The following is a 27,243-nucleotide window of genomic DNA, read 5'->3' as shown; positions in this document are numbered from 1 at the left end:
TTCTTTGTAGTCTTTTTCTTCCTCGTAGTTTTCTTTGTAGTTTTCTTTGTAGTCTTCTTTGTAGTCTTTTTCTTCCTCGTAGTCTTCTTTGTAGTCTTCTTTGTAGTCTTTTTCTTCCTCGTAGTCTTCTTTGTTGTCTTCTTCATAGTCTTCTTTTTTTGTAGTTTTCTTTGTAGTCTTCTTTATAGTCTTCTTTGTAGTTATCGTCGTTTTAGTAGTCGTTGTATTTTTCGTGGTCATCGTCTTCTTCTTTGTAGTCTTCTTCATGGTCTTTTTCTTCAAAGTTTTCTCATTTATAGTCTTTTTCATAGTCTTCTTTGTAGTCTTCTTCATAGTTTTCTTCTTTATAGTTTTCTTTTTCGTAGTCTTCTTTGTAGTCTTCTTCTTCATTGTCTTGTTCACTTCTTCATTGTCTTGTTCATACAGTAGCTGTAGTCTTCGTAGTCGTTCTATTTTTTGTAGTCAATGTCTTCTACTTTGTATTCTCCTTGGTAGTTTTCTTCTTCATAGTCTTCTTTGTAATCTTCTTTCTAGTGTTTTTCTTCTTTGTACTCTTCTTCTTAGTCTTCTTTTTAGTCTTCTTCTTTGTAGTCTTTTTCGTAGTATTTATAGTCTTCTTCATAGTCTTCAGAGTCTTCTTCAAAATCTTCTTTTTCTTTGCAGTCTTCTTCATAGTCTTCAGATTCTTCTTCGTAGTCTTCTTAATTGTCATCTTCTTTATAGTCTTCTTCCTACTCATCTTCTCTGCAGTCTTCTCCGTAGTCTTCTTCATAGTCTTCTTTTTTGTAGTCTTCTTCTTCATAGTCTTCTTCGTAGTTGTCGTCTTTTTAGTAGTCATTGTATTTTTTTCTTCTTAGTTGTCGTCTTCTTCTTTCTTGTAGTCTTCTTCTTGTAGTATTCTTTGTAGTTGTCATCTTTTTCAAAGTTGTATTTTTCATAGTCATTGTCTTCTCCATCTTCTTCGTCATCGTCTTTTGACAGTTGTTGTGTAAAATTTGCATCCGACTGTGGCCAATCCATGTGCCTGCCAGAGCGAATTTTAATATATTATTAAATTACTTAATTTGACTTTCTTATTAATTTACTTAAATATCCTTAACCAGCCATCCAGCATTGTGTCTTTTAATTGATCCCTCTATATAATATGGTTAATTAAATAATGTCGATATTATTTTGATTTACAGTTGAAGTCAGAATTATTAGCCCGCTCTCCACTCCTTTTATTTTTCCCCCAATTTTTGTTTAAAGGAGAGCAGATTTTTTTAAACACATTTATAATCATAATAGTTTTAATAACTCATCTCTAATAACTGATTTATTTTATCTTTGCCAAGTTGACAGTAAACATTTTTTACTAGATTTTTAAAGACACTTCTATACAGCTTAAAGTGACATTTTAAGGCTTAACTAGGTTAATTAGGTTAACTAGGCAGGTTAGATCTGTAGACTATCGGAAAAAAAAAATAGCTTAAAGGGGCTAATAATTTTGTCCCTAAAATGGTGTTTGAAAAATTAAAAACTACTTTTATTCTTGCAGAAATAAAACAAATAAGACTTTCTCCAGAAGAGAAAAAATATCAGACATACTGTGAAAGTTTCCTTGCTCTATTAAACATCATTTAGAAAATATTTAAAAAAGAAAAAAATATTCAAAGGGGGGCTATTAATTCTGACTTCAACTGTATGTGATTCAACTGTATCCCTTTAATTCCTCCTCTCCATATAAATGCAGGGGTTGCATAATCTGAAGTGTCACTTTTGTACTCGTAATGCCTGATGCAGATGATGACATTTGATGCTGTATATGTGACATGATGCTCCTACAGGTGAATCCATTAAGCAGGTTGGCTCTCAGTGTTCAAGCTGTGCTGAAGTTGAGGGGTCAACAGATGCTTTCACAATGAATTTCTTAACCTTTTTAACAATGTTTCACACCCCTCAGAAAGTTATTATGGATGTGAACAGTGAATGCAGATGACTGAGTCGTTCGCAAGGACTGATTCATGGCATGAGTAGTGTAACTGTGTCACATGGGGTTTAATTCATGCTCGCACTCACACACATGCAGTACATGTCGATGTGGGGTGAAATCGTGCCACAGATGCCCATATCAGTTCACACCTTCAGCACTTTGCTAATGAATGTAAGTGACATGAAGAGTCCCAGTGCACTGATGAAGTGGCATATGCGCCCTTGTTAATTGCGCACCAGGCTCTGTGAGTTAGTGGGTCAGGAGTAACTTTGTTCTAATAGAGCTGTAAGGTTATATTAATCAATTTGTTTGCTATATAACTTGTCAAAAAATATGCTTGTACTGTATTTATTAATTAATTAATTTATTTAATTTTATTAATTTATATATATATATATATATATATATATATATATATATATATATATATATATATATATATATATATATATATATATATATATATATATATATATATTTATTTATTTATTTTTTTTTTTTAATTATTTATTTATTTATTTTTTTTAGGAATATTACTTAAATTGATAATACTGTTAATACAAATAATTAAAGTTTTAATTTTGCTTTTAATTTTTAAAGATGCCATATACTGCATTGGTTTAATAAATTAAATTGTTCTCTGATATCTACATAGTAGGTATGGCTTCGGTAAATTCAAAAAATCTCCAGAAATAGTTTAATAAACTCATGTATTACTCTATAAAAACCCCTAGGGTCAGAAGGTCCATGATTGACCATATATTGGTTGTGTCATGAATATTAATGAGCTTAGCTCTGACTTGCCGTTCTTACAGACACACACAGAGCATGATCACGGGCAAATATACATCCAATCAGAGTAACATTAACCTATTTTCTCACCAGATCTGTTGTGGTTAAAGGCTGAATTATAATTCAACTTGACAAAAGAGAGTGATAGAGATGTATTGCCTTTTATTTTTAAGCTAAAGTAAAAAAAAAAAAAAAAAACACTGCCAGGAAGTAATAACCTCTGCATGAACAGATGAGAGTTGAGCTGAGTGGTTTGACACGATTCAGATGTCTGCATGTGTTTGTTGAAAAATATGCATCGAATTACACAATAAACACAACAAATAAACATAAGGGTCCTATTCAGAAAGGAGGTTAGGTAAGTATTTTAACCCTGAAATGAGAGAAACTCTAGGTTTTCCTTTTCAAAATGGTAGGTTTGTCAAACTGGAGAAAGCAGGGTAAGTCCAGCCTGTTTCTAAAAGATAGGTAACTTAAACTCAGTTACTCTGGTAACTTACTCTGTGAACCTAACCTGGTCAGGAGCAGATTTTATTCTCTAAACTCTGAGTTTCTGTCGGTCTCCTCCCCTTTTTTAAAGTCAAAGCAGTATTTCTCGCATTAGCCTTACGTTTCCATTCACCTATTTATATGCTTATTTTGGAGATGCGCATAAAAACGATTGATGGAAACTTCATGATGCACAAAACTTTTCAACATGCGCATAAAAAACATGCGCATAAGTGAGTCGGAGAAACTTTTATTCGATTAGAAAAGAGAAAAGATGCAAATAAACTGCAATGGAAACACTTTTACTAAACAAATTCCTGTATGTGCATTAAAAAAGTTTTGTTTTTAAGAGATGATGATAAAAATGTGTGTGAATAGCCAAACCAGCAGGCTGTGCACATTGTAAAATATCTTAAATGTTGTTTTGGTCATTCTAAAACATCTGAACCATTTCAGTATTAATGTATATTATTAATTACCTCCAGGGTGTCAAGAGTGTCTGTTCTCAGTGTCTCATGGCTTCAAATGCCCCCACGTGTTTTTTATGTGTCAGCATTGTCTTCTGAGGCACAAGCCATTTATTAAATAAAGAAAAGATTGAAGCAGCTTCTTCTATCGCTGTAAATTCTGTTTTTACTGTTAAAATTTGGCACCAGTTAATCAGGAAGTGACAATTTTGTTCTCTTTTTTAACTCATTGGATGGAAACACTGCACATACATTTAATTAATATTTTTGGATGGAAACATGGCTATTGCCTACATTTCAGTCACACAAAGAACAAAGTCACGTACAAGAATGTCTTGTCCTTTTTTAATAAATAATTAGCTTAAAATTCACTGACCTTCAAGATGTACTGTAACTAGATTAATGGATATATTACTTGTTCTAAACACTATTTTTAGTTCTGCTTACAGTCTAAATGTCATGTCAACCTCTAACACTTGATCAATAATAGGATCAATGTGTTTAAATGTAGGATTGTGTGTACATTTTTTTATAAATGTAGGATTGTGTGTACATTTTTTTATAAACGTCACACATAACATTACTTATTTTGTTATACTTAAATATTTAAATACTTTAAATGTAAAATTACGCATTAACTTGAGCAGCTGTTGTTCCTCCCTAACGGTCTCTATTTCACTGATGCAGTGTTGTTGCTTTTTTAAATATATTGTCATATTTGTTATGATTTTGCATGAGCAGATCAAGTGCAGCTGGAAACAGAAATGCCGATCTCTTTTTTTTTTTCAGATGTTGCCATGGTCACTCATAATAACTGCGCTCCATTGATAATGCCTTTTCATAGTCACGGTGTACGCGCTTAACTCTGAGTTTGTCTACTCAAAGTTGATGGACCCAACTCAGATTAGCTGTTTTGAAACCAAAAACTCTGATTTTTTTAAATCTCTCAGTAAATCAAGAGTTCAAGTTTAAACACCTCCTTCCTGAAACAGGCCCATGATGTAACTAAACATACCTTATGCCACTTCGGAGTGAAGATGACTAAATGTGTATTCTTCAAATCTTGCATTTTGCATTATGAGGAGAGTTTGAAACATGCATCCTGCTGTGGTTGTCCAGTAATGCACAGTAAACAATTTGGGCATCGCATTTTTGAAACAAAAAGTCCCACATACATAGTAAATGAAATGTAAGCCTAAAATAACTAAAGGGAGTTGATCACTTTTGTATCAAACGCAGCCTTATTAACGATTTAAGAGCTTTTTTATGATCTCGGAGGTGCATATGTTTCATTTTCTTTTAATGATGTGGCTGCTTGTCAGGTCCGGATGAATGACCTAAAGTAGGCATGTATGCAAATGCAGAGGGCTTGTGTTGTGTTTTTTTTTTTTTTTTTTTTGTCCCCTAATTGATTTTACACTTGTGGAATTTCATACTTTTTAGCCAAATCTTGATAAATTTGTTAACATGTGTTTTGTTCATGTATTTTATTATTATTATTATTATTATTATTATTTTTATTATTATTATTATTATTATTATTATCAGTTTTACATTTCAGCGCTTTCTATCTGGTCTAATGTATTTTTCAAGCTATGGCTGGCCCAATATTTAAAAGATTAGTAATATTAATAAAGAATATAACTAGCATTATTGTTATTGTTGTTGTTTTTGTTTTATATTATATTATTTTATATATTTTTTTATTATTATGTTTTGATATTTTCTTTTAAAATGTGCTGATTAACATTGTTTGCTTTACAGATTTTCTCATGATTTATGTAACTATTGACTGTAACTAAATAAATTCTTGCTTGTTGTGTGCCTATGCAGATTAGTCTCTTTTGGCTGCTGGAGAAATTATTGGAGGACCCAAAATGTCTTACGGATCCATCGATGCGGGCTCTTTTGGAAGCAGAAATCCATTTGGTGGGCCTACAAGGCAGGGATACCAGCCAGTAGGTAAAGACCAATTTTTTTTTTTCACGCTCACAGGCAGGAGTTCTCTCTATTTATCACCAAGCATTGTTGAAAAAAAGTGTTATAAATCATTAGACAGAGACAAAGATTTTGGTCCCTCCTCATTTACTAAAGCACGGCATTATACATTTATTCCCTCTTCATAAATCTTCATAGGATTAATAAGCCATATGGCTAATTTAGTACAGTTCTGCCTCATCGGAGTTCTGATGTGTTTAGTAACAAGTAATTCACGTCTAGTATTAAACATTGTCTTCAGTAGTTATGATTCTATGTCATGGGTACAGAAGATCTTGTTAGATCTTATGTTAGAGTATTTCACCAGCTCATTTAAAACAAAAAACAAAAAACAAAAAAAACCCAAAAAAACAACTGCAGCTGAAAATATTGAATCCCATAAAAGAAATATGCAAATGAAATATGGAGAACACTTCTCTTTTGGGCAGAGTAAAATATCAAGCCTTAATGTCTTAGGAAATGATGGATTTTAAAACACGTAAATAGGACCTTAACTGACTTATGATGATTTTCTAGAATGTGTTTAATATTAGAACAGCATAACCAAATACATATTGGCTGGCTTATTTTTAGGTCTCTCTGTAGTCAGAAAGTCTGGGTTGACCTTCTATTGTTGCATTCCAGTCATGGGTATGATACTAAACATAAGAAGCAAAGAAGAGGAAATTAAACATTGTAAAAAAAGTTCTTAATTTTCATCAAGAACTGTGACTAGCTAGCAAGCAAAGGGATTTTCTCATGCTAATGCGATCTCAGATGTGTTACATGTTCCACTAATCATAATAATGTTAACATTTTGCAAGCAAGCTAAGATAGCAGAGATGTTTCAACTATAAATAACGTAATTAGATGAAACTGTAGCTAGAAAGCAAAGCAAACATTGACAGATATGACTTAAATTGTGCATCATAGTAACTAAACATTATAATGTGGAAATGTAACTAACTAGTCATAAGTTAGCATAGATTGAGCACAAAAGACATATATTCCCATAATAACTAAACACAATCATGGGAAAATATAGCTAGCAAGCTAGGCTAACATAGAAGAAAACACACGCACATACACATGCACATGATCTTAATAGGAAATCTTAATAGCTAAATAGCTAAACATGACGATTTGAAAACACAGCCAGCTACCTTATGCAATATAGAAAGAGAGAGAGAAAAAAAAAACAGTACATTTGACAATATTGGCAGCAGGCTAAGCTAAGATGGACAGACAGACAGACAGACAGACAGACAGACAGACAGGTAGGTAGGTAGGTAGGTAGGTAGGTAGATAGATAGATGGATGGATAGATAGATAGATAGATAGATAGATAGATAGATAGATAGATAGATAGATAGATAGATAGATAGATAGATAGATAGATAGATAGATAGATAGATAGATAGAGACGATTTTTGACTTTAACTAAACTATATTTTGCAAATGTATAGATGGTTAGCTAAGCTAAAAAAGAGCACAAAAGATGCTACAGTATCTAAACGTGAAAATTTAAGTAGCAAGCTAAGTTCAACAGATTACACACAAAAAACGATTTCCACTATAACTAAATATAACCATGAAAATGTAGCTAGCAAAGCTAATATTAAAAGATTGAAACTAAAGATGAATTTCCAAAATTACAAACACTGTATTATAAAATATAGGTAGCAAGCTGAGTTATATATAGATAGACATTGGTAGCAAGCAAGCAAAGATAGATAAACGTAAATCGATTTGATTGGTTTTCTCCCTAATTTACAGTTGGTGGCTGTTTTTTGCTCCATTGACTTCCATTATAAACTTCCATATAATCATGCATTTTTGATTGTTGGTGGTTTTCTTTTTTGGGAAAAGGTAAAGTTTGTCAATTTTACTGTTGATCTTCTGTTGGCATGGATAACACTTTAGATGTCTGTGCAAAAAAAAAGCTTAATTTCTGGATTTTCTAAGAAGTATAACAGCAAATTAAAATGTGTGTGTCTGTGAGAGTGACCTTTGCGCACTTAATGTGTCTGAGAAAGTCAAAATATGCTTCTCAGCTCTCAGAACTACATGGAGCTAATACAAAGACTGTGTATTTATGCAACATCAAATGGTTATAATGGAAATCAATGGGGTAAAAAACAGTAAATTAGGCCACCAACAGTAAATTAGGGAGAAAAAATGAAAATCTAGCAATGCATCAAACCAATGTTGTAACTTTTTAGATTGAAATACATCATTCTGTGTGTTTTTTTTTCACCAAATCAGTGACATCATTTATGAATTTGGCAATAAAAGAGTTAAAATCCTGTATTTCTCTAAGTAAATTAGTAGTTTGATCAGGACTGAGGTTGATTAACAGATTAATGCCAACATTTAAAAAAATAATAATAAAAAATCTGATGTATTTTTAAAGCAGTTTAATTCAGTGGATGTTTTCATCCCGAAGATAACAAAAGGATAGTAAATTTGAACAGTGCACAAGGGTTAAAATTATTCCTCAACATTGATGCATTTCTGTTCAGCACAATATCCTGACATGAAATTTATTATGTATCCCACAAATATTTTGAGTAAAACAGCTGTTTTCAAAAGAAAATGCTAAAATGCACCGTTTTTTTTTCTTTTTACTGTAATTTTTATTTTTGAAAGCCTAACCTATCCAAAGTAGCTGCTTTAAAAAGGAAATCTGTTGCACACACTGTGCCTTCCTGTGGAGTTGTTGTGTAATACAGATAATGGCATGCGTGACGGGCAGTGTCATAGTGCGAATTTAAGCGACATATTCAGTTCACATGAATTCATTTGCATGAACACAATATGTTTCACAAGGATGTGTTGGTTGCAAAGTGAGCAGCTGAAATGGCAGTCTAACACCATGTGCCTTTTACCGGCTGTGTTTTTGTTTAGTGGGTTTATGTTTTTTTATCAGAGCTGTGCAGAAGAATGAAGTGTGACGAATGTAAAAGAACACCTTGGGAAAAAAAATCATGTCTGGCTTGTAAGGAAAGCTCTCACAATCAAAGCATGGAAAAACAAATAGTTTGACACAGTACGACCTGAGTAAACGGCCCATTCAGAGATCTCTCTTTCTCTGCGTGTGAGCGTTGGTTCTCACAGGACAACAGCGAAAGCGAAGCCGCTTGAGTTGTAAGAGACAGAGCTTTGATCTCTGGCAGACCTGCGTTCAGGAGCCTGTCAGCTTTGCAGCTCCTGCATCAGGCTGGCTGAAGAGAGGCTCAGGCGATGATCAAAGCCAGGGTTAAGTCTCTAATGGAGTTGTCAGTCGAGCTAATCTTCCCCCACCTTCTCCCCTGCCAAACCTTTTAACTCCCCTCCAGCAGCATATGCATTTCTCTGTCTCTTGCTCACGGTGTCATTTTCTTTCCTCTTGCTGTCTGTCTTCACTTTCTTACTGCTAAGCATCAGTGTTCTCTGCTGTTTTTCTCACTTCATCTGCTGTTTGTTTCTTCTGTATTTCTTCTCTGTTTTCTTTCCCCCTTGCTCTTGGGTTTTCACCATCACTTATTATTTTTCCTACTTTTTTTCCATCTTTGTTACCTTACTTCCTCGTACTCCTACTTTCTCCCATCTGTCCTTCTCATTCCTGCCCTGTACCCATCATTGTTTCCTTCTTTTTGCCATCTATCTTTCCTTTTCCTCTTTCTTTTCCTCGTTCACCTCTTGCTTGCTTTTTTTGTTCTCTTCCTCTTCCTTCTATTTCTCCTTCCTTAGTTCCCTCCAGCTGCCTATTATTCTTTCTTCCCTTCATCCTCCCTTTTCTTTTTCCTCATGCTCTTTCTGCTGTTTGTCCATCCTCCTCCCTTTCTTTGTTACATTCCTAGTTCACTTACTGTCGTCTGTCCAACATTGCTTGCTGCCTTCCTTCCTTCCATCTGTCCTTCTTTTCTACCTTGTTCTCTTTCTTCCGTCTGTCCTTCCTTTCTTTGTTCTTTCCTTGTACCCTTCCTGGAGACTGGTGACTTTACCACTGAGCCACAGGGGAAGTTGTGTTGGACCTAAACGAAATTGCTCCAAGTGGGAATCCAGAAAACAAGGATTTATTAGAATAAGTCAACCTAGATTATTTTCAAAAATGAGGTAGCAAAACAGACAACTTAGGTTCTTCCCAGAATGAGGTATATAAAATGTTTTAACAGTACAGTAAAGAAAATTAAGTAAACAAGACCACATAGCATTGAGTGTCTCTGGGTCCAGACTCAGTTTTTCTGTCACTATAGGGTCTTGAACCTGGGTCTCTGGTGTGGAGACTGGTGACTGTACCACTGAGCCACAGAGCAGTTGTGTTGGACTTAGAAGAAAACACTCCCAAGTGGGAATCCAGAAAACGAGGATTTATTAAAAGAAGTCAGCTTAGATTCTTCTCAAAAATGAGGTAGCAAAACAAACAACTTGGGTTCTTCCCAGAATGAGGTATATAAAATATTTTACCATTATAGTAAACATATAAAGAAAACTCAGCGAAGGGAGAAAACAAGTAGACAATTGGACAGCAGGTAACAGGTAAAATAAAACAATCTTACTCGACGTAGCTTAGAAGATCAACAAACGCAAGGCAAGTTCACTGGGGCTGACTCAAAAACAAAGTGAGGAACAGAGAAAAAGTGACAACTTAAATACACAGTCTGGGACAAGTCACAGGTGATTACAAATTAAGTAAACAAGAACACTTGAGGAAGAGCCGACAAAAGATCTTTGGCTCTGAGCATCTCTGGGTCGAGTATTAGCTTTACTATCACTGACAGGTCTTGAACCTGGGTCTCTGCTGTGGAGACTAGTGTCTTTACCACTGAGCCACAGGGGCAGTTGTGTTGGACCCAGAAGAAAACACTCCCAAGTGGGAATCCAGAAAACAAAGATTTATTAAAAGAAGTCAGCTTAGATTCTTCTCAAAAATGTGGTAGCAAAACAGACAACTTGAGTTCTTCCCAGAATGAAGTATATAAACATTTTAACAGTATAGTAAACATATAAGGAAAACTCAACGAGGGGAGAAAACAAGTAGACAATTAGACAGCAGGTAACAGGTAAAACAAAACAATCTTACTCGACGTAGCTTAAAAGATCAACAAACGACAGGCAAGTTCACTGGGGCTAAGTCAAAAACAGAGTGAGGAACAGAGAAAAAGTGACAACTTAAATACACAGTCTGGGACAAATCACAGGTGATCCAAATTAAGTAAACAAGAACACATGAGGAAGAACCGACAACAGATCTTTGGGACTGAGCATCTCTGGGTTCAGACTCAACTTTTCCATCACTGGAGGGTTTTGAACCCGGGTCTCTGGTGTGGAGACTGGTGACTGTACCACTGAGCCACAGGAGTAGTTGTGTTGAACTCAAACAGAAACACTCCAAGTGGGAATCCAGAAAACAAGGTTTTATTTAAAAAAGTCAGCTTAGATTCGTCTCAAAAATGAGGTAGCAGAAGACAACGTAGGTTCTTCCCAGAATGAGGTATATAAAATATTTTAACAGTATAGTAAATGTATAAAGAAAACTCAACGAGAGGAGAAAACAAGTTGACAATTAGACAGCAGGTAACAGGTAAAATAAAACAATCTTACTCGACGTAGCTCAGGAGGTCAACAAACGTAAGGCAACTTCACCTGGGCTGAGTCAAAAACAGAGTGAGGAACAGAGAAAAAGTGACAACTTAAATACACAGTCTGGGACAAGTCACAGGTGATCCAAATTAAGTAAACAAGTGGAGGTTGTTCTTGAGGAAGAACTGACAACAGATCTTTGACATTGAGCGACTCTGGGTCCAGACTTGGTTTTTCTGTCATTGACAGGTCTTGAACCTGGGTCTCTGCTGTAGAGACTGGTGACTGTACCACTGAGCCACAGGGGCAGTTGTGTTGGACCAAAACAAAAACACTTCCTTCCTTCCCTCCCCTTTTCCTTGTTCTCTTCCTTCCGTCTCTGTCATCCCTTCTTTTTCATTCATTGTTCTCTTTCTTCAGTCATTCCTTCATTCGTTCATTCATTCATTCATTTTCCTTCCTTCTTCTCATGTTCTCTTCCTTTCTTCTTTCCTTCCTTGTTCTCTTTTTCTTTCTTCCTTTCTTGTTGTCTTCCTTTCTTCTTTCCTTCCTTCTTTCCTTCTAGTAGGCTAAGTTGTCCATCGTGTATAAGTGTGAATGTGTGTGGATGTTTCCCAAGCATGCACTGTGTAAAACATGTGCTGGATAAGTTGGCGGTTAATTCCGCTGTGGCAACCCCGGATTGATAAAGGGACTAAGCCAAAAAGAAAATGAATGCATGAATTAAATTAGATTTTTACCTACTTGTTTCTTCCAACTCTTCTTTCTTTTCCTTCATACTGCTGCTTTTATTTTATTTTATTTTTTGCAAGCACGTTATGAATATTCTTTTCTTCCTACCATTCCTGTTATCTTCCTTTCTTCCTTTTTTCATTCAATCCTTTTGCCTCTCCATCAATCATTATTTCATTTTTGGAATCCTCCTTTTCTCACTTTTTATTTGTGCCTCTTTGTTTCTTTCCACTCTTCTGTCTTGAAAATTTTCTTCCATTCTTCTTCTTTTTACAAGCACATCCACTTCTTCTTCTTCTTCTTTCCTTGTTCTTTTCATTTTTTGCTGTCATACAGTCAATTAATTCATTCACTCATTCATTCAGTCCTTCTCAAGACAGTTTTTTTTTTTGTTTGCCTTTTACAATTTCCTACTCTGCTTTCTTTCGGAGTTTCTTCCTTCTCTCATTTTCTTTTTGTGTTTCTGTCATTGTCCCATGTTCTTTTTTTCTTTTTTTTTTCTTACCTGCAGGCATTGGTCATCTCCATCTTTGTCCTGGTCCTCACCGTATGATTTCTCAGTAATGATTAACTGCCCTGTTGTCTCACTCTCACAGCACACAGGAAAAAAAAAAACAAAAACATCTTGTGTCATGTGTCTTAGCAGAGCCCAGTTCATGTGGTTAGTCCACGTTTGGATGAGGCTTCAGCCGCTGCTGTGTTCATTAGTGAGGTTTGCGGGGAGGGTCTGTCTGTGTGGAGAGACTAATGAAGGGCCACCGAAACACCAGCAGGTCCCACACAGCCGTCATGAGCAGCCAGACACAGGCCGTGCTCTAAGTCCATGCTGGAACTATCCAAACAGATGCCCAAAATGAGCTCAGGTGTCGTGCCTCATTCAGAGAGAAGGTGGAACAAACAGCGGGACACTGCACACACATACGGCTACAAAACATGAGCCTGATTGTCAGGCTATGGAAGCCATGAGCGGTGGGTGTGTTTGTAAGCTGCTTCAAGGATCTTTGGCATTGTGAGTTGAGGTTTTTACATACAAGTCCAATTACCGCACTTTTGTCTGATTCAGTAAATTGAAGCCCTCGCAGACTTCTACGGGTGCAATTTCTCGTAAAACAGTATTATTGTCTGTAAGCATATTGCATGTTACTGAGACAAAATGTGAAAGACAAATTGACTGAGGAATAAAGGTCCTTTCGCTCACAGAAGTAATCAAGCATTCCATGATTACCTAGAAAGGCCACGTCGTGCGTCAATGTCTTGATTGCATTGTAATTGGTGGGCTTGGGGAGGCGGGGGTCTTTTAGTACATTCTCCGTATGGATTGTGAGATTACATCAGTGTAATGAGAGCAAATTTCATAACGTTTAGCGACAAGTTAAGTGCTGAGAAAGACTGGAAATGTCAAACATTATGTGTTTAAAAGCCATTAACGTATTCAGCCTCATGGTTTTTATGATTTAGTTTATGAAAAGAGATTGTCCTTATAGTTGTCTTTAGGTTGGTGTCCAAGCTGAAAAAAAAAAACGAATAGAATTTAGTACATTATGGATTTGCCAGCAACTACAAGCTTTTCAAAAGATTTGGTGTATTAAATGATTCACTAAATTATTAAAAAGAACATGTTTTCCATCGATTTGCACTTTTGATTTGCATTAAGCCTCATTAACATCACAAGCAATTTGCAGCGGCAAAGCGAAAAGTAACCGTTAGCTTCAACGACTTCCTGTGACCTCTGTCTATGCGATCGACAGCGACTGTCTGTGACCACGTGGGCGTGTCAAGCGATGTGACAAAGTTGAGAATCCTTCAACTTTATGCAAATGAAGAGCAACTTTCTTGAGTTACAGCCAAAAGGATCACCAGTAGAGCTCATGTGATCCTCTCTCAGCTCCTGCAGAGACCGGTTGTGTTTTCCGTGCTGTAGACTTATACATCCCTGTGTTCGCATTAGATTGCCTCCCAGCCACAAAGTAGGGCTGGACTTTAAAATCGGTATTTGTATTTATTGATCAAACACCATTGTCAATGTCTATTAAAAAAACAAAACAAAAAAACTTTGGTATGAGGTTTCGATATAAAGGCTTTAGTCCTTCCAATGAAGGCATGCGACTTGCAGGATGCGCACATGGGAGCGACAGGCACGCATTTTCCAGGTACACCTAGTTATCTGATATAATCAAGTAGAACTAATCAATCTGCTTCACACTTTGTATGGAATATACACATTTCAGTAATAATGACAGACTAACTACCTCAGACAAACACAGCGCATCCAAACACTGCAGTGCTTTTTACTTTTCCCCATAAACTTTCATTGGAGCTGCAGCAATGGTTTGTCCGTTTGTCATCCTCTGAGAAAACCTTTGATGGTGCCTAGTTAGGTGAGACACCATAGAAAATGGTGAAGGAAATCACATGCTTGCACTTGTCACTTCAGGTCAGATTAACAGCACATGCGAAAATGAGTGCCGTATAGCAGCAGTGAGGAGATTGTAAATAAAAAAAGAATGTAAGGATGTCGCCAGTGTGGCGTTTTTTTTTTTTTTTTTTTTTGTGCATTCCAGCCATTAGCTCCCCATCTGAACGATTTTTAGCATAGGGGGTAATGTAGCCTTTCAACTTCACAATTTTTTATGTTGCAGTATTTATTTGAAAAATGATGGCTGGTTCCTTCACTTGAAAGCTCCGATTTGATTATCAGAATTTGTTTTGTTTACAGAGTTTGAATTTTACTGTCTCATTATTATTTACATCTTACAGATCCTGATCCACCTTTACCATTGAAAACACTTAACATTTTATTTATCAAGTTTGAGAGTCTATTTAACACTTATTTTATTATAAAAAGATCAGATATTTTGTTGTTCAAATATTTTTGTTTTTGACTAAACTATTTTCTTTAGTAATGTTGGTAAATCCTAATATTCTTACATGTATTGTAAAACATATTCAATATTTATCAATTTGAAATGATATGAAGCATGATATCATAATATATATATATTTATTTATTTTTTTGCAATGTCGCCCAGCCGTACAATAAAATCACTGCTAGTGTGAATCAGGCATTATGGGACTTTGATTTCTGCTCCAATTTTTTTTTTTTTTCATGTTGAAATAAACTACACTTTAACAAAGTAACATTTATTCTTAATTTTTAGTAACTCAGAATATGTATCGTTTCAGACTATTATAAATGTCAAACTTCATTAAAAGTTGTTGGAGCAGAGTTCAATGTCCCACAATGTAATTTGAAAGTGGAAATAAATGGAAATCATAAAACACAGAAAACTGTTATACAATATACAATATTTGTACGAGTGTAAATGTGTTATGATTTCTGTTTGTCTAATGGAATCTTGGTTAATTAGGCCAATTATAGAGTATTCTATAAAAATCTTAATTTTTCATTGGCTGTGTCAGTTAAAAATGTGTAAAAATTTACATAATTGATCAGAGATTAGTAAAAAAAAATTAAAATAAGCACACATATTTGATCTCAGGGGTTCATAGATGATCCTTATTAATATATTTATTTTTACATTTGCACCAATTTTGTCACATGGTTGTTTGATTTAAATGTCTGGCTCAAAACAAATGAATCTGAAACATTTAGAAGCTTTACAAAGTAATAAAAAGTTAATGTTGACAGATTCAGACAACAGATCTTTTGTTCTGTGTGACTGAACTCGATATTTGTTTCCTTTTCTTACTGAAACCTCATATTACTTGACGTTAATTATTTTTTGGAAATTCATCAAAATTCACTTCTCAGATTAGAGAAGCTGCTTGTCCAGAAATCCCCACAGCTAAAGAATCTATATGTGTTGAGTATATAAGTGTGTTTGTTTGCAGAAGAAGACCGAACTGAGTGTGTAAAGCACCAGCAGAGTCTCAGCTCAATCACTGGAGCTGCACATGCTGTGCACGCAACCTAAAACACACAGTGACTTCTGCTGTTGACGACAGCAAATAAACATGCATGCAGTAAGCAATGCACTTCTGGCTGGCTTTCTCATTTAAAAAAAAGAAAAGAAAAAAAGCCATCAGCTAAACTGAGCACGTTTAGCAGCACTAAAGCACTCTGTGATGTCTGTGAAGGCTTTTTAGGCTGAGAAAAAATCTTAATCAATATTCAATTAACTTGAAAAGAAAGATTTGTTTAAGAAAATATATACTATACAAAAAAGTGAGGCTTCAAACTAGTGACACATCATTAAAAAAAAAAACAATCTTAAATGTGCCAAAGTACTTAAAAAAAACATAGCTAATGTTTGGGGTCAGTAATAAATAAATCAATGTTTTTTTTTGTTTAGTTTTTTTCCAACAAACACTTTACATTTTAAAAAAATGAGCAGTATATTTTTAGTTCCTCTATTTCAGGTAAATCCTGTTATTGTGACAATTTTAAGATTGTTTTAGATTGAATTTGTATGCATAAATTGCATAGGATGTATTTTAAAACATCCATTCATTCATTTACCTTGGGCTCAGTCCCTGATTTATCCAACCCAAGCTCATTCTAAAAATGTACCTTTATGTACATTTCTGGACACTGCCAAATAAGTCCACTGAGCTACGTTTCTCTTCAGTTTTTGTTTTCGCGAATCGTGAGTCTTATATAAATAAATGTATACAATATTTAATTAAATTACAGTTAAATTAAAACAAATATATTTTTGCCAACTAAATCTATAGAGTAGATTTAGTCAACTAAAATTTTATGAAATTTAGTTGACTAAAACTAAAATGATTTAGAAGACTAAAATATTACTTAAACTAAAATGGAATTTTAATCTAAAGACTAAAACCAAAACTAAATTAAAATGAGCTGTCACTTAGCTAACACTGGTGATACCATAGCATTAATTTTAAAGATGCAGCCATACGGAGCACTGGCTACATAATTTGAAATCTCCAGAAACGTAGGGCTACGTTTTCAGAATGAGTCTATGTTGGAACTGTTCCAGCACATGGATGCCCTTCCAGAGCGGATGCCCTTCCAGCTGCAAGCCAGTACTGGGAAACACCCATAAACTCTCACATTCACACAAACTCATACACTATGGCTAATTTTGCTTACCCAATTTACCTATAGCGCATGTCTTTGGACTGTAGGGGAAACTGGAACTTGTGTTGTCCCAACACAAAATGCTTAAGTTAACTTAATGGTTTACAAATTTAAGTGGACTGAACATAAAGAAATTGGCCAACGAAATGACAAGAATTGTATTGTTGCAGCTCATTTTAAACGGGTAGCTTAAACAAGCAGCAGTAATCATTTTTGGAGTGTATAGGGTGCATACACAACACAATAACAGCTTTATAAAACAACTATAAATAAAGTGAAAATAAATAAAGTAAACCATAAAGTAAATTCTGGCCAACATTTTTAAAGGGTTATTTAAATTTGTAGCATCTTAAAATTTAAAACCACCAAAATGCTGTGCAATAACAAACCGCTTAAAACTGAATTATGCATTTCAGCATTTCTGGACTAAACTCATCATGTCAGTTGTTCAAGCACTCATCCATGCTTTTCTTCCCTCAGTGAGTCACTGTGCATCAGGCCTGGTTTATGCACTGTGGGGATAAAAACCCGTCTCTCACTGTATCACACATATCGTCTGACAGCATCTCTGGCCTGTAAACCCTTCTCTCTCTCCCGGCTCATCTCAGCCCTCTGTCACAGCTCTCAGGCAATACATGGGATTACTTTCTAGTGTTTGACTTAGCATTTTTTTTCACTGATAGTGTGTATGTGTGTGTGTGTGTGTGAGAGAGAGAGAGAGAGAGAGAGAGAGAGAGAGAAAGAGAGAGAGACATACTGACCTCATGCATAACAAGGAGAAAGCTTTTGATTAAGTCATTTCCTGATTTGAGAGTATAATTGAACACCCTGCAGAATCTGCATTTGCAGCCTCAATGAACAATTCGGAAAGGGCAGAAGTTAATTTGTCCTGTGTCCCAGATATTTAAGATCAATTTCTTTTCTCACACTGGACTTGAGAAAAGTGCTTTGTGGTTTTGTTTTTTCAGCACCCTTCAGCATTTGGTGTCTGTTTACGGGATTACTCTCACCCCCTAAAACGGTTCACCCTGAGCTGTTTTACTTAACTTTGACAGTCCTGTTGGTGTAGTCAATTTGGCAACCTGTGCTTGCGTGTGTTTTGAACCAGGTGTGCAATACCTAGTTCAACCACTAGGTGTCAAACTTACATTTGTAGTTGTGATTTGTGAATTATATATTGAATATTTAGTACAAGTGTTGCTATGATTATAACTAATTCTGCTGATGTGGCATTAAACATAAATAAATACATAAATTAGTTTGTTTTGGGAAAAGGGGTTTGACTTAATTGTTATGTTCAGTCCACTAAAATGTGTAAAAACAAAAAAGTTAATTTAATTCCTTCATGTTGTTCCAACACTAATTGATTGCAGGGAACCCAGCATACACTGGAAGTCATTAGCTTCTAACATGCTTCTAAATTTTAGATTCTTCTTTTGTGTTCAGCAAACATGTCTTGTATAAATTATTTTTTTCTTATTGTGTAAGCTATCCCTCCTTTTAAATGCATTTGTTAATTAACAAAACTGTATATTGTAAACCGCAACCAGTCAGTTGTAATCAATTTATGCTGTTCGGTAAATAGGAGATAAATCTTGTCCTTGGCGTTTCCTTCCTTCAACTGCATGACCCAGTTGTCCTTTAAGGTTGTCTGAACACCACCCCCCCAGGTCTGGTTTTGACTTTACATTTTTTTTAATACAGAAGATTGAGTGTTATTTATTGTGCCAGCCTCGAAGAGCTAGGAGATGAGATTATATAATTATAAATAATCTAATCTGTGTCTTAATACATTCAGGCTTCAGCTTCTTTTTAAAGTTTAGCTGATTCATGAAGGATCTAACAAGTGTATGATTTTGTAAAAAGTTCCGAAATGTACAGATATTCTAGATAAGTAGATTTCCATTTCAGAAGGATTTATCAGCTGCAGAAGTTTCATCTAAAAGCTTGCCTTAGGTTTTAGGTTCAGTTCTGTTTTAAATTAAATGTACGCCACTTGCATCAGAGTGGCTTTGCAAATTCTTTGACACCCGAATGTGCACTACTTATTATACAAAAATTCAATAGTGTGCATAATGCATGGAAATATTAAAATGATCAATGTTGCTACTTTTTTTAATCCTTTTTTTTTTTACTAGTAAAAATTCATTTAAAATTGTGTAACTTGTGTTTGCAATGTAAGTAAGAAACGTTGGGTTTAAGACTATAATGCACCTGGCTCAATAAGCCGCAAAATGTGTTTGACGTGATTTGTTACTATTTTCAGACCAGCGCAATCCTAATTTTTGCTTGGTTGAATAGCAAATCGATTTACGCCACTCTGTGGACTCATGGGTGTTCTGCTCTAGAAAGTAGGTGTGTTACGGCACATTGTAGGTGCGTTGCTATTTTCAGAAACTAAAATAGACTGCACAGTTGACCATTTAAAAGCAGGTCTAAAGTCCAGAGCGAGTTTTACACCTTAAACACACACACGTTGCTTAATACACACAGGATGTACCGCAATATGCAAATATCTTAACAAATGAAAACGAATTAAGGGATTTAAATATTACCAAAATTATCATTTTCTACATATCTATAAAAACCATTGCTTCCATGCCTCCATGTCGATGAGCTTTTTCAGTTCATTCATGACAATTTGCTTTTGTATAATGTTGTTATTATCATTATTGTTAATATTATATGTATATTTATATATTTATATTTGTTTTAATAAAAACAAGTTTAGATTTGTCCTCCTGTTGGGTTTTGGAGACGTTTTTTTTTTTTACCACATTTTGTTGTTATTGTTAATTTATTTGTTTGCTGGAAATTAGAACTGAATTTAAAAGTAGTGTTGAAACAAATCTTTGCGCTCAACAAATTAAATTCAATACATAGGCTGATGGATGTCTGCAGTGGAGTGCGTAAAACACTGTTTCCTTATCCACGGAAGTAAAGAAGTAAAGAGAAAGTAAAGAGGCCAAATGGAGGAGACTCATTCCTTATTCTCAAAATCTGAAAACGGTTTTCTTGCCATGCAGTGAAGCATTTAGTTTTTCCATTCAGTTTTTTCTACTTACAAAGTTGCCATGTAAATATCAAATGCGCCACAGAGCGACACAACTGACTCTTAAAGGGAATGTGAGAGGAAACTCTGATTGGTTTAATGCACGTTATGCTCAAAACACACCTATTAAGAGAAAAACCCTGTTAGACCATGCACTGCTGCGTAGAGTGTATTTTTCTGTCCTTAAAAAAGCAAAAGTAGATTTGGACATGCCCTTAATGCTTTTGCACCATGTGCTTTAGACTCTGCGCCTAGATCATTAAAATAGAGCCCTAAATTGATTATATGTAACAGCATTTCATTAAAAAAAAGAAAATCTTCATAGAATTATTGCTCAGTTATTTACAAATACAGCACTCTTTAGGACTTGGTTATTATATTTTTTCATACTTAAACACAATTATGTACAACATAGCAATATTGGATCAGCTTTACCACTTGAGATAAGTGCTGCAATTTTCTACACTGTAAAAAGGAACTGTTAATTAACAGGTTCGTATTTCATGATTAACATTTTTTTTTCATTTATTTATAGTTCTAAATTGCAATGTGGGACATTGATCTCCGTTCTGTTGACTTTTGATGTTGAAAATTCAGATTTTATTGACATTTTAGTTGTTTGAAACAATGTATTGTGTAAGAAATGCTATTCAGAGAATAAAAAAATGCTTCCAGTTTATCACTAGATTCAAGATCAATCAATGTCAATAAAAGCTAAAATCAAATAGAATCAAAAGTTATTAAATAAATAATCAAGTTCTCATCATGGGTACAGTTTTACGCAGTGGCTTGGGTGCATTTCTCACAACACTATTTACATTTGCACAACAGTTAATGCGTTTCTCAAAACAATTAGTCATTTGTGCACATCATAGTAACAGTTTCTCTTTCTTTCCAACAAACTGCAAATGCTTTTGGACCTGCATTAACTGCTTTCATTCAACTCTCTACTGTTTTATAGCATTATCATTTGCTTATGTCATGTCTAAACTAAACTAAACTTGTGAATGCTGAATAGTCATTCCATAGAAAACTAATAATCCCTTATTTCATTACTTGAGTCATTACATACAAAAATGTTGAACTAGCTGTCAAAACCTGTCACGCTAATTTTATACAAAATAATTTTAATTTTTTTTCTCTAAAAATGTATCCTAAATTGAACAAATTTATGAATGATTCACAGACCTATGTATGTTGTAGATTCAGTTCCAATATATTGTTTCTGTTATATTGTGCTATATTGTTTCTAGTTGTGCATAGCTCTACCCAAAGGAAGTGTATGTTTGTTGTTACAGTAATAAGGGTGTGTTTATTCTTTTGTACAATGCTTAGAATAAATTAGAATTGCAAAGAGCATATGCAGTAAAAATGTGAAACATACATATTCAGTTTCTTGTACTCAGATACCTCACTAAATGCAGTGATGTCTAACTTTACTGTAGTTTTCAAATGGCTGTGCAAATAGTCTATAGTGCTATCTTGAGCATTTTCAGGAAGTGTCTCCAAAATCTGACTTTTTTGCACTGGAATTTAGTTTTTTTCAAGTAAACCGTCATAATGAAAGCATGACAAAGCCATTTGACTATCTTGTTCATAAACAATGGTGACAGGACTTTTCATCTTGATGACACTGACACTTTCATTGACATCAATACTTGCTTTTGAGGAATGAACTATCCATTTTGAACAAGTGACACGCTTTTGCAGGTTATTAGGGTTTGCAATTTGTACTAACTGTTTTAAGAAATGCATTAACTGTTGTGCACATGCAAATAGTGTGTGAGAAATGCACCAAAGTGACTGAGAAAAACTGTAAAACATAAATAAAAAACAACAACAAAAAAAATCATGAATAACAGAATATGTAATATTTATTGATTTTTTTTACTGTATTTTTTATTCTATTTATTATTAAAATCAGGCTCAGGAAAAAAGTAATGCCAATATATGTATTTATCAACCTAACTTTTATGGTTATCAGTTATATATATATATGTGTCAAAAAATCATATTGGTGCATTCAGTAACTTTAAACATTAAAGGAAGCTAAAGTGTTAGCAAAAATGTCCTTATATAAATAAATATGTATTTTTTTTACTGTTATCACAGACAAAAAACAGATAGCATAGAGACTTATAGCACCATAAATGCAATATACACAATGTTGGGTTGTTATAATACAACAATCATACTTGTAATTTACAAATAGCACTTTACTTGAATGGGGTGTTCATAAGACAGCTTTTATTATCGTGACATAAGATTGAGATTGAACTGTCATTAAGTGTCATGCACTTACTCATTCATTAATTTTCCATCGGCTTACTCCCTGATTTATCAGGGCTCCCCACAGCGGAACGAACCGCCAACTATTCCAGCATTCGTTTCAAACAGCGGATGCCCTTCCAGCCGCAACCCAGTAATGGGAAACACCCATACATTTTGGCATTCACAAACACACTCATACACTAAGGCCAATTTAGTTAATCTAAATCACCTATACTGCATGTCTTTGGACTATGGTGGAAACCGTAGCACCCAGAGGAAACCCAAGCGAACATGGGGAGAACATGCAAACTCCACACAGAAATGCCAACTAGCCCAGCTGGATCTCGAACCAGCGACCTTCTTGCTGTGAGGTCACCATTACCAAGTCAACATAACTTGTCATAAACCTGTCATAAACATGAATGTCATGAGCCCATTATAATTGTGTTTGGTTACAACAACCCAGCATTTTTTTGAATGTAGGCAGCATGGAAACCTTCCGAAATTCCCAAAACAATAACAGTGAACTGAATACGTTCTCCTAAAAGCTTGAGAGAGAAGCGTGCCGGACTCAGATGCACACAAAGAGTAGTGCCCTTGCGTTTCCCCCTTCTCAGCCCACCCTGCTGTATATGAAGGGATGGAGCTGAACGCAGAACGGGATGAATATGGAAGATCCATCTATCACGGTGATGGAGGAGAGAGAATGAGAGGTGTGTGAGTAGCTGGAGGCCAGTGCAGATAACAGTAAGGGCACAAAAGGTTGTTTCCCTGAAAAATGATCCACTGAGAACAGCTTATCGCCTATGTTTCGTGCAAACACACACAGACGGACGCACACACAGAGAGATACACATAAACACATGCAGATCTGGCTGGAAGCAGTCTGATTAATAATGCCATGTGCTGTCCTGTAAAAGTCATATCTAAAGTATTTTGTATATTTAATCTGCTAAAATATTAGTCACATGGGTGTTGTCGAGAGCTTTGTTCTTTTTCTTGCTCTGATAATGGTTAGTGTTCAGTTCTTTTAGCCTGCAAGATCTACTGTGAGGGGATAGTGTAATTCATAACAAAGCTTGTTGATTTAGCTTATGTCATTGGGTAGTTATCAAAGTGCTGTAGTGTGTACTGTACAGAATGTGTGTGTGTATGTGATTGTTTGTTTTGGTTAAAGAGCCCCTATTATACATTAAAAAGGGTCATATTTTGGTTTTAAGGGTATACAATAACAGGCTGAAGTAGTCAGAGTGCATAATGTATGTGTGAGCAAACCTGCCAACACTCCTGGTTTCCCCAGGAGTCTCCCGTATTTCAGACCCATCTTCAGCCACCCACCCATTTTGTTATTTATTCCCAGAAAACTCCCCTAATTTCAACCCCCCTACCCCTCCAAAACCCCCCTCCTCGGTCCTCAGCATTTTGGTAAGGTCTGTGAAACCCCCGGGTGGCCAACATTAGTATAGGATTTGATCGCAGTGGCTGCCCAAAACACTCTTCATAGTAGTTACTAATACCATAGTAAACAGTACCCGGTTCTCAACAGTGTTATCAGGGCCGGCACATCCATAGAGGCGGCCTAGGCGGCCGCCTTGGGTAGCAGAATAGTGGTGTCAGTGTCTGGGAACCCCTTGGTCCTCACTTTCATCCACGACACCCACCCCCTCTCTCCTGGTCCTCACTTTTATCCGCGAACTGGTCACTTTCTCTTTCACTTTCGGGTTTAGGGTGGCGTGCTCAACATTTGCATAGAGCGCCAATTCTGCTTGTTTCAGCCCTGACTGTTATTCATACACCTCATCCTGAACCTAACCCTCCCGGATTTTCAGGGACAGATGTTGGCAGGTATGTGTGTGAGCCCAACGCAGTTAAACACCAGCATATTGCTCTATTCTTAAACATGACACACTTTCAGTATTAATCCACACAGTGGCAAAAGCTGAACTCTTTTGAACATTGACCGCTGCAAAGCTGACAGCCATAGCAACGACAAACGACAGGGGAATGTGAGCTCACAAACGCATTTAAATCTATAAACAAAGCAGCATGCGGCGCATTTTCAATGTGGCATTAGATGCATTATGAGAATAAAAAGTTACCTGATACAGTACAAGCGGTTACAAGTAAGTGAAGTAACAAAACATAGTCATCAATTAAATACATAATTTGCAAGCTAGAGAAAACAAGGAGGCAGCCATGGTAATGCACTTACTTACACTTGTGAAATGGAGGAAGAAACTGATCCATGATTCACTGATCCATGTACTGACAAAGTCCCTTACATCAATAGTCTTTTCTGATCCTTCCTTTAACAAATGGCTAACGAATGCCCCGTTGTAAGTGTGTAGATTTCAGAAGCACTCAAACTGCACAAGGCTGGGCTATAATGCTGAGGTATTTTTGTAAAAATAAACCTCAACCACTGACACTTCACAGTTTCATCTTTGGGTAGAAAAATATCACCAACTTTCCCCTCACACTTCCAATAATATCCAGCAGAGCACAGCATCTTCATGACTTAAATCAACCAGCATCTGCTATAGTGCTTGTCTTTCTCTTTTTCTTTCCCACTGTTTTTGGGCGGGGCTGCGAGTTGTAATTTTCCCAGGTTTGCGCGTGCAACAGTTAGGTAGGGCTTAAGTTTTGTATCGACATCACGCCGAAATGGTTAAAGACTCGTTATCAAGACAATTCATTTGAAGCACTATGAGTCGACTCTTTTATAAATGAATCAATAGTTTTAAACACCGTTTACTCTTAGATTTAAGCCTTAGCTGGATATTTTACTTCAATTAGAGGTGTGTTACACACTACATGGAAGTTCATTCTCAAAAACCCATAAAAGGGGCTCTTTTGAGCCATGGTAGAGTTCTGTTGTGTTTTTTTTTTTTTGATTAAATCCATTTAATATCTTCACTTTCGAGGGGAAAATAAGTAGTTTATTAATTCTGAATACATTTTTATTGAATTTATCTGATTTGTAGTTATTACTGCATCTCAGTTTGATGCCCTAAAGCTGTTGACATCTTTCTTTAAAAACAAATTAGCCCCCTTCTGTCTGATAATAGAGATGACTCTTTGTGCTTCTTGAAGTGTGTGTCTCTAATTTGTATGAGAAAAAAAATCATTGAAGAGTTATTTTGGGCACCGCATACATGCTTCGCTGGACCAAAAAGCATCCGGAATATTTGCTGCTCTTCCCCTTTTTGCTCTCTGTACCTGCATCTTCAGTATTGTGCACAAACCCTTTCTTATTGTGCAATATAAATAAATACAGTTTGCAATGTTTTTTTTCCATCTTTTGTATTTATTTATTATTATTATTATTATTATTATTATTATTAAATCATTCTTTTATTCAGTTATTCATTCGTTTTTTTCTGGCTTAGTCCCTTTTATATTTGTTTGTTTGTTTGTTTGTTTATTTATTTTATTTTATTTTTTATTATTATTTTTTTATCTCTTATTTGATGTGACAAAACTCTTTATTTATTTAAAACGTATGCTTATTAACTTAAAAAGTAGCTAAATCAGATTAATGCCTTAATTTTCTATGCAGAAATGGCTACCTTTTGGTATAGCCTATAATATTTAAGCATGCTAAAATACTTTTGTTTTAAAAATATAAATATGCAAAGGGGCAAGCCAGTGGTGTAGTAGGTATTGCTGTCGCCTCACAGCAAGAAAGTCGCTGGGTCGCTGGTTCGAACCTCGGCTCAGTTGGCGTTTCTGTGTGCATGTTCTCCCTGCCTTCGCGTGGGTTTCCTCCGGGTGCTCCGGTTTCCCCCACAGTCCAAAGACATGTGATACAGGTGAATTGGGAAGGCTAAATTATCCATAGTGTATGAGTGTATGTGTGTGTGGATGTTTCCCGGAGATGGGTTGCGGCTGGAAGGGCATCTGCTGCGTAAAAACTTGCTGGATAAGTTGGTGGTTCATTCCGCTCTGGTGACTCCGGATTAATAAAGGGACTAAGCCGACAAGAAAATGTAATGAAATGAAATACGCAATGTGTAGCTTATTTTGAGACCTTATTTTGATTTTATTTAATTTTCAATCCAAAATCGTGTATTCTAATAAACATCCGCATAATCTTAAAATAAGGTATATATAACATATTTCTATTTTTTCTTAATCGTAATAATTTAATTAATAATAATAATTATGTTTTAAATGTAATTCCTGAAAATAAATAAATACATTTTATCTTATTGAAAGAACATCAGATATCTGCTGCTTTTTTTCTTTTTCTTTTCTGCTCTCCATCCAATATAAATCTGTGGAGAAAAAAAATGCCTGTGATTTTCCATCTTAAGTGCGAGTGCATTAGAGTTGTGAAAAAGCAGCATGTCAATTACAGTCATTTTGACAGCAGATTTGTGTGTATGTGTGCAGGGTCTGTGGGCTGTGCTTTAATACAGGGGTGGTGATGTGGATTCTGATTAAGAGCTCTTGATGATTACCTGTTCTTATCAGGGTGTTCAGATTACATGAAGAGTAACTGCTGTGTCCAAACGTCACATTGGTGGCTCACGATTCAGTCTGTTAAGGCTTCGTTGTTGCCCAGAAACCTGACAAATGCTATTAAGTCTGCTTTGTTTGGCTCTGGTTTGGCACTGTATGTACCAAACCATTTAGAGAAGTACGGAACAATTTATTTTAGTTTAATTTATTAATTTATATATTCTTTACTGTTAATTGTTAATGCATTCTTAAAGGGGTGGTAAACAGTGTAATTGTAAGGCTTGGTTGTGCTTATAAGATGCAAAGCAATGTGTACTCATGCTTCACTTGTAAAAAATAAAAATTATATATATATATATATATATATATATATATATATATATATATATATATA

General features: G+C 35.3%; 1 protein-coding gene across 16 annotated transcripts in view; it reads left to right on the top strand.

The window, feature by feature from the left end:
- Positions 1 to 27,243, top strand: part of tsnare1 (T-SNARE Domain Containing 1) — a 506,388-nt gene that overhangs the window by 91,623 nt on the left and 387,522 nt on the right. For 15 of the 16 annotated variants that reach the window (XR_015510177.1, XR_015510178.1, XM_087284985.1 and 12 more), the window contains one exon: positions 5,554 to 5,682. Coding sequence is in view for 14 of the 16 variants with exons in the window: in XM_087284985.1 (XP_087141111.1) it covers positions 5,598 to 5,682 (85 nt within the window). In the remaining 2 variants the exon portion in view is untranslated. Of the gene's footprint in view, positions 1 to 5,484; positions 5,683 to 27,243 lie in introns of all 16 variants that reach the window. The other variant, XM_087284991.1, reaches the window with a different exon arrangement.

Source organism: Danio rerio, chromosome 16 (assembly GCF_052040795.2).
Source record: "Danio rerio strain M-AB ecotype USA chromosome 16, GRCz13ab, whole genome shotgun sequence".
In the NCBI taxonomy this organism is placed as follows: Eukaryota; Metazoa; Chordata; class Actinopteri; order Cypriniformes; family Danionidae; genus Danio; species Danio rerio.
The sequence above is the reverse complement of the archived record's forward strand: the minus strand, read 5'-3'. Positions and strand labels throughout refer to the sequence as shown.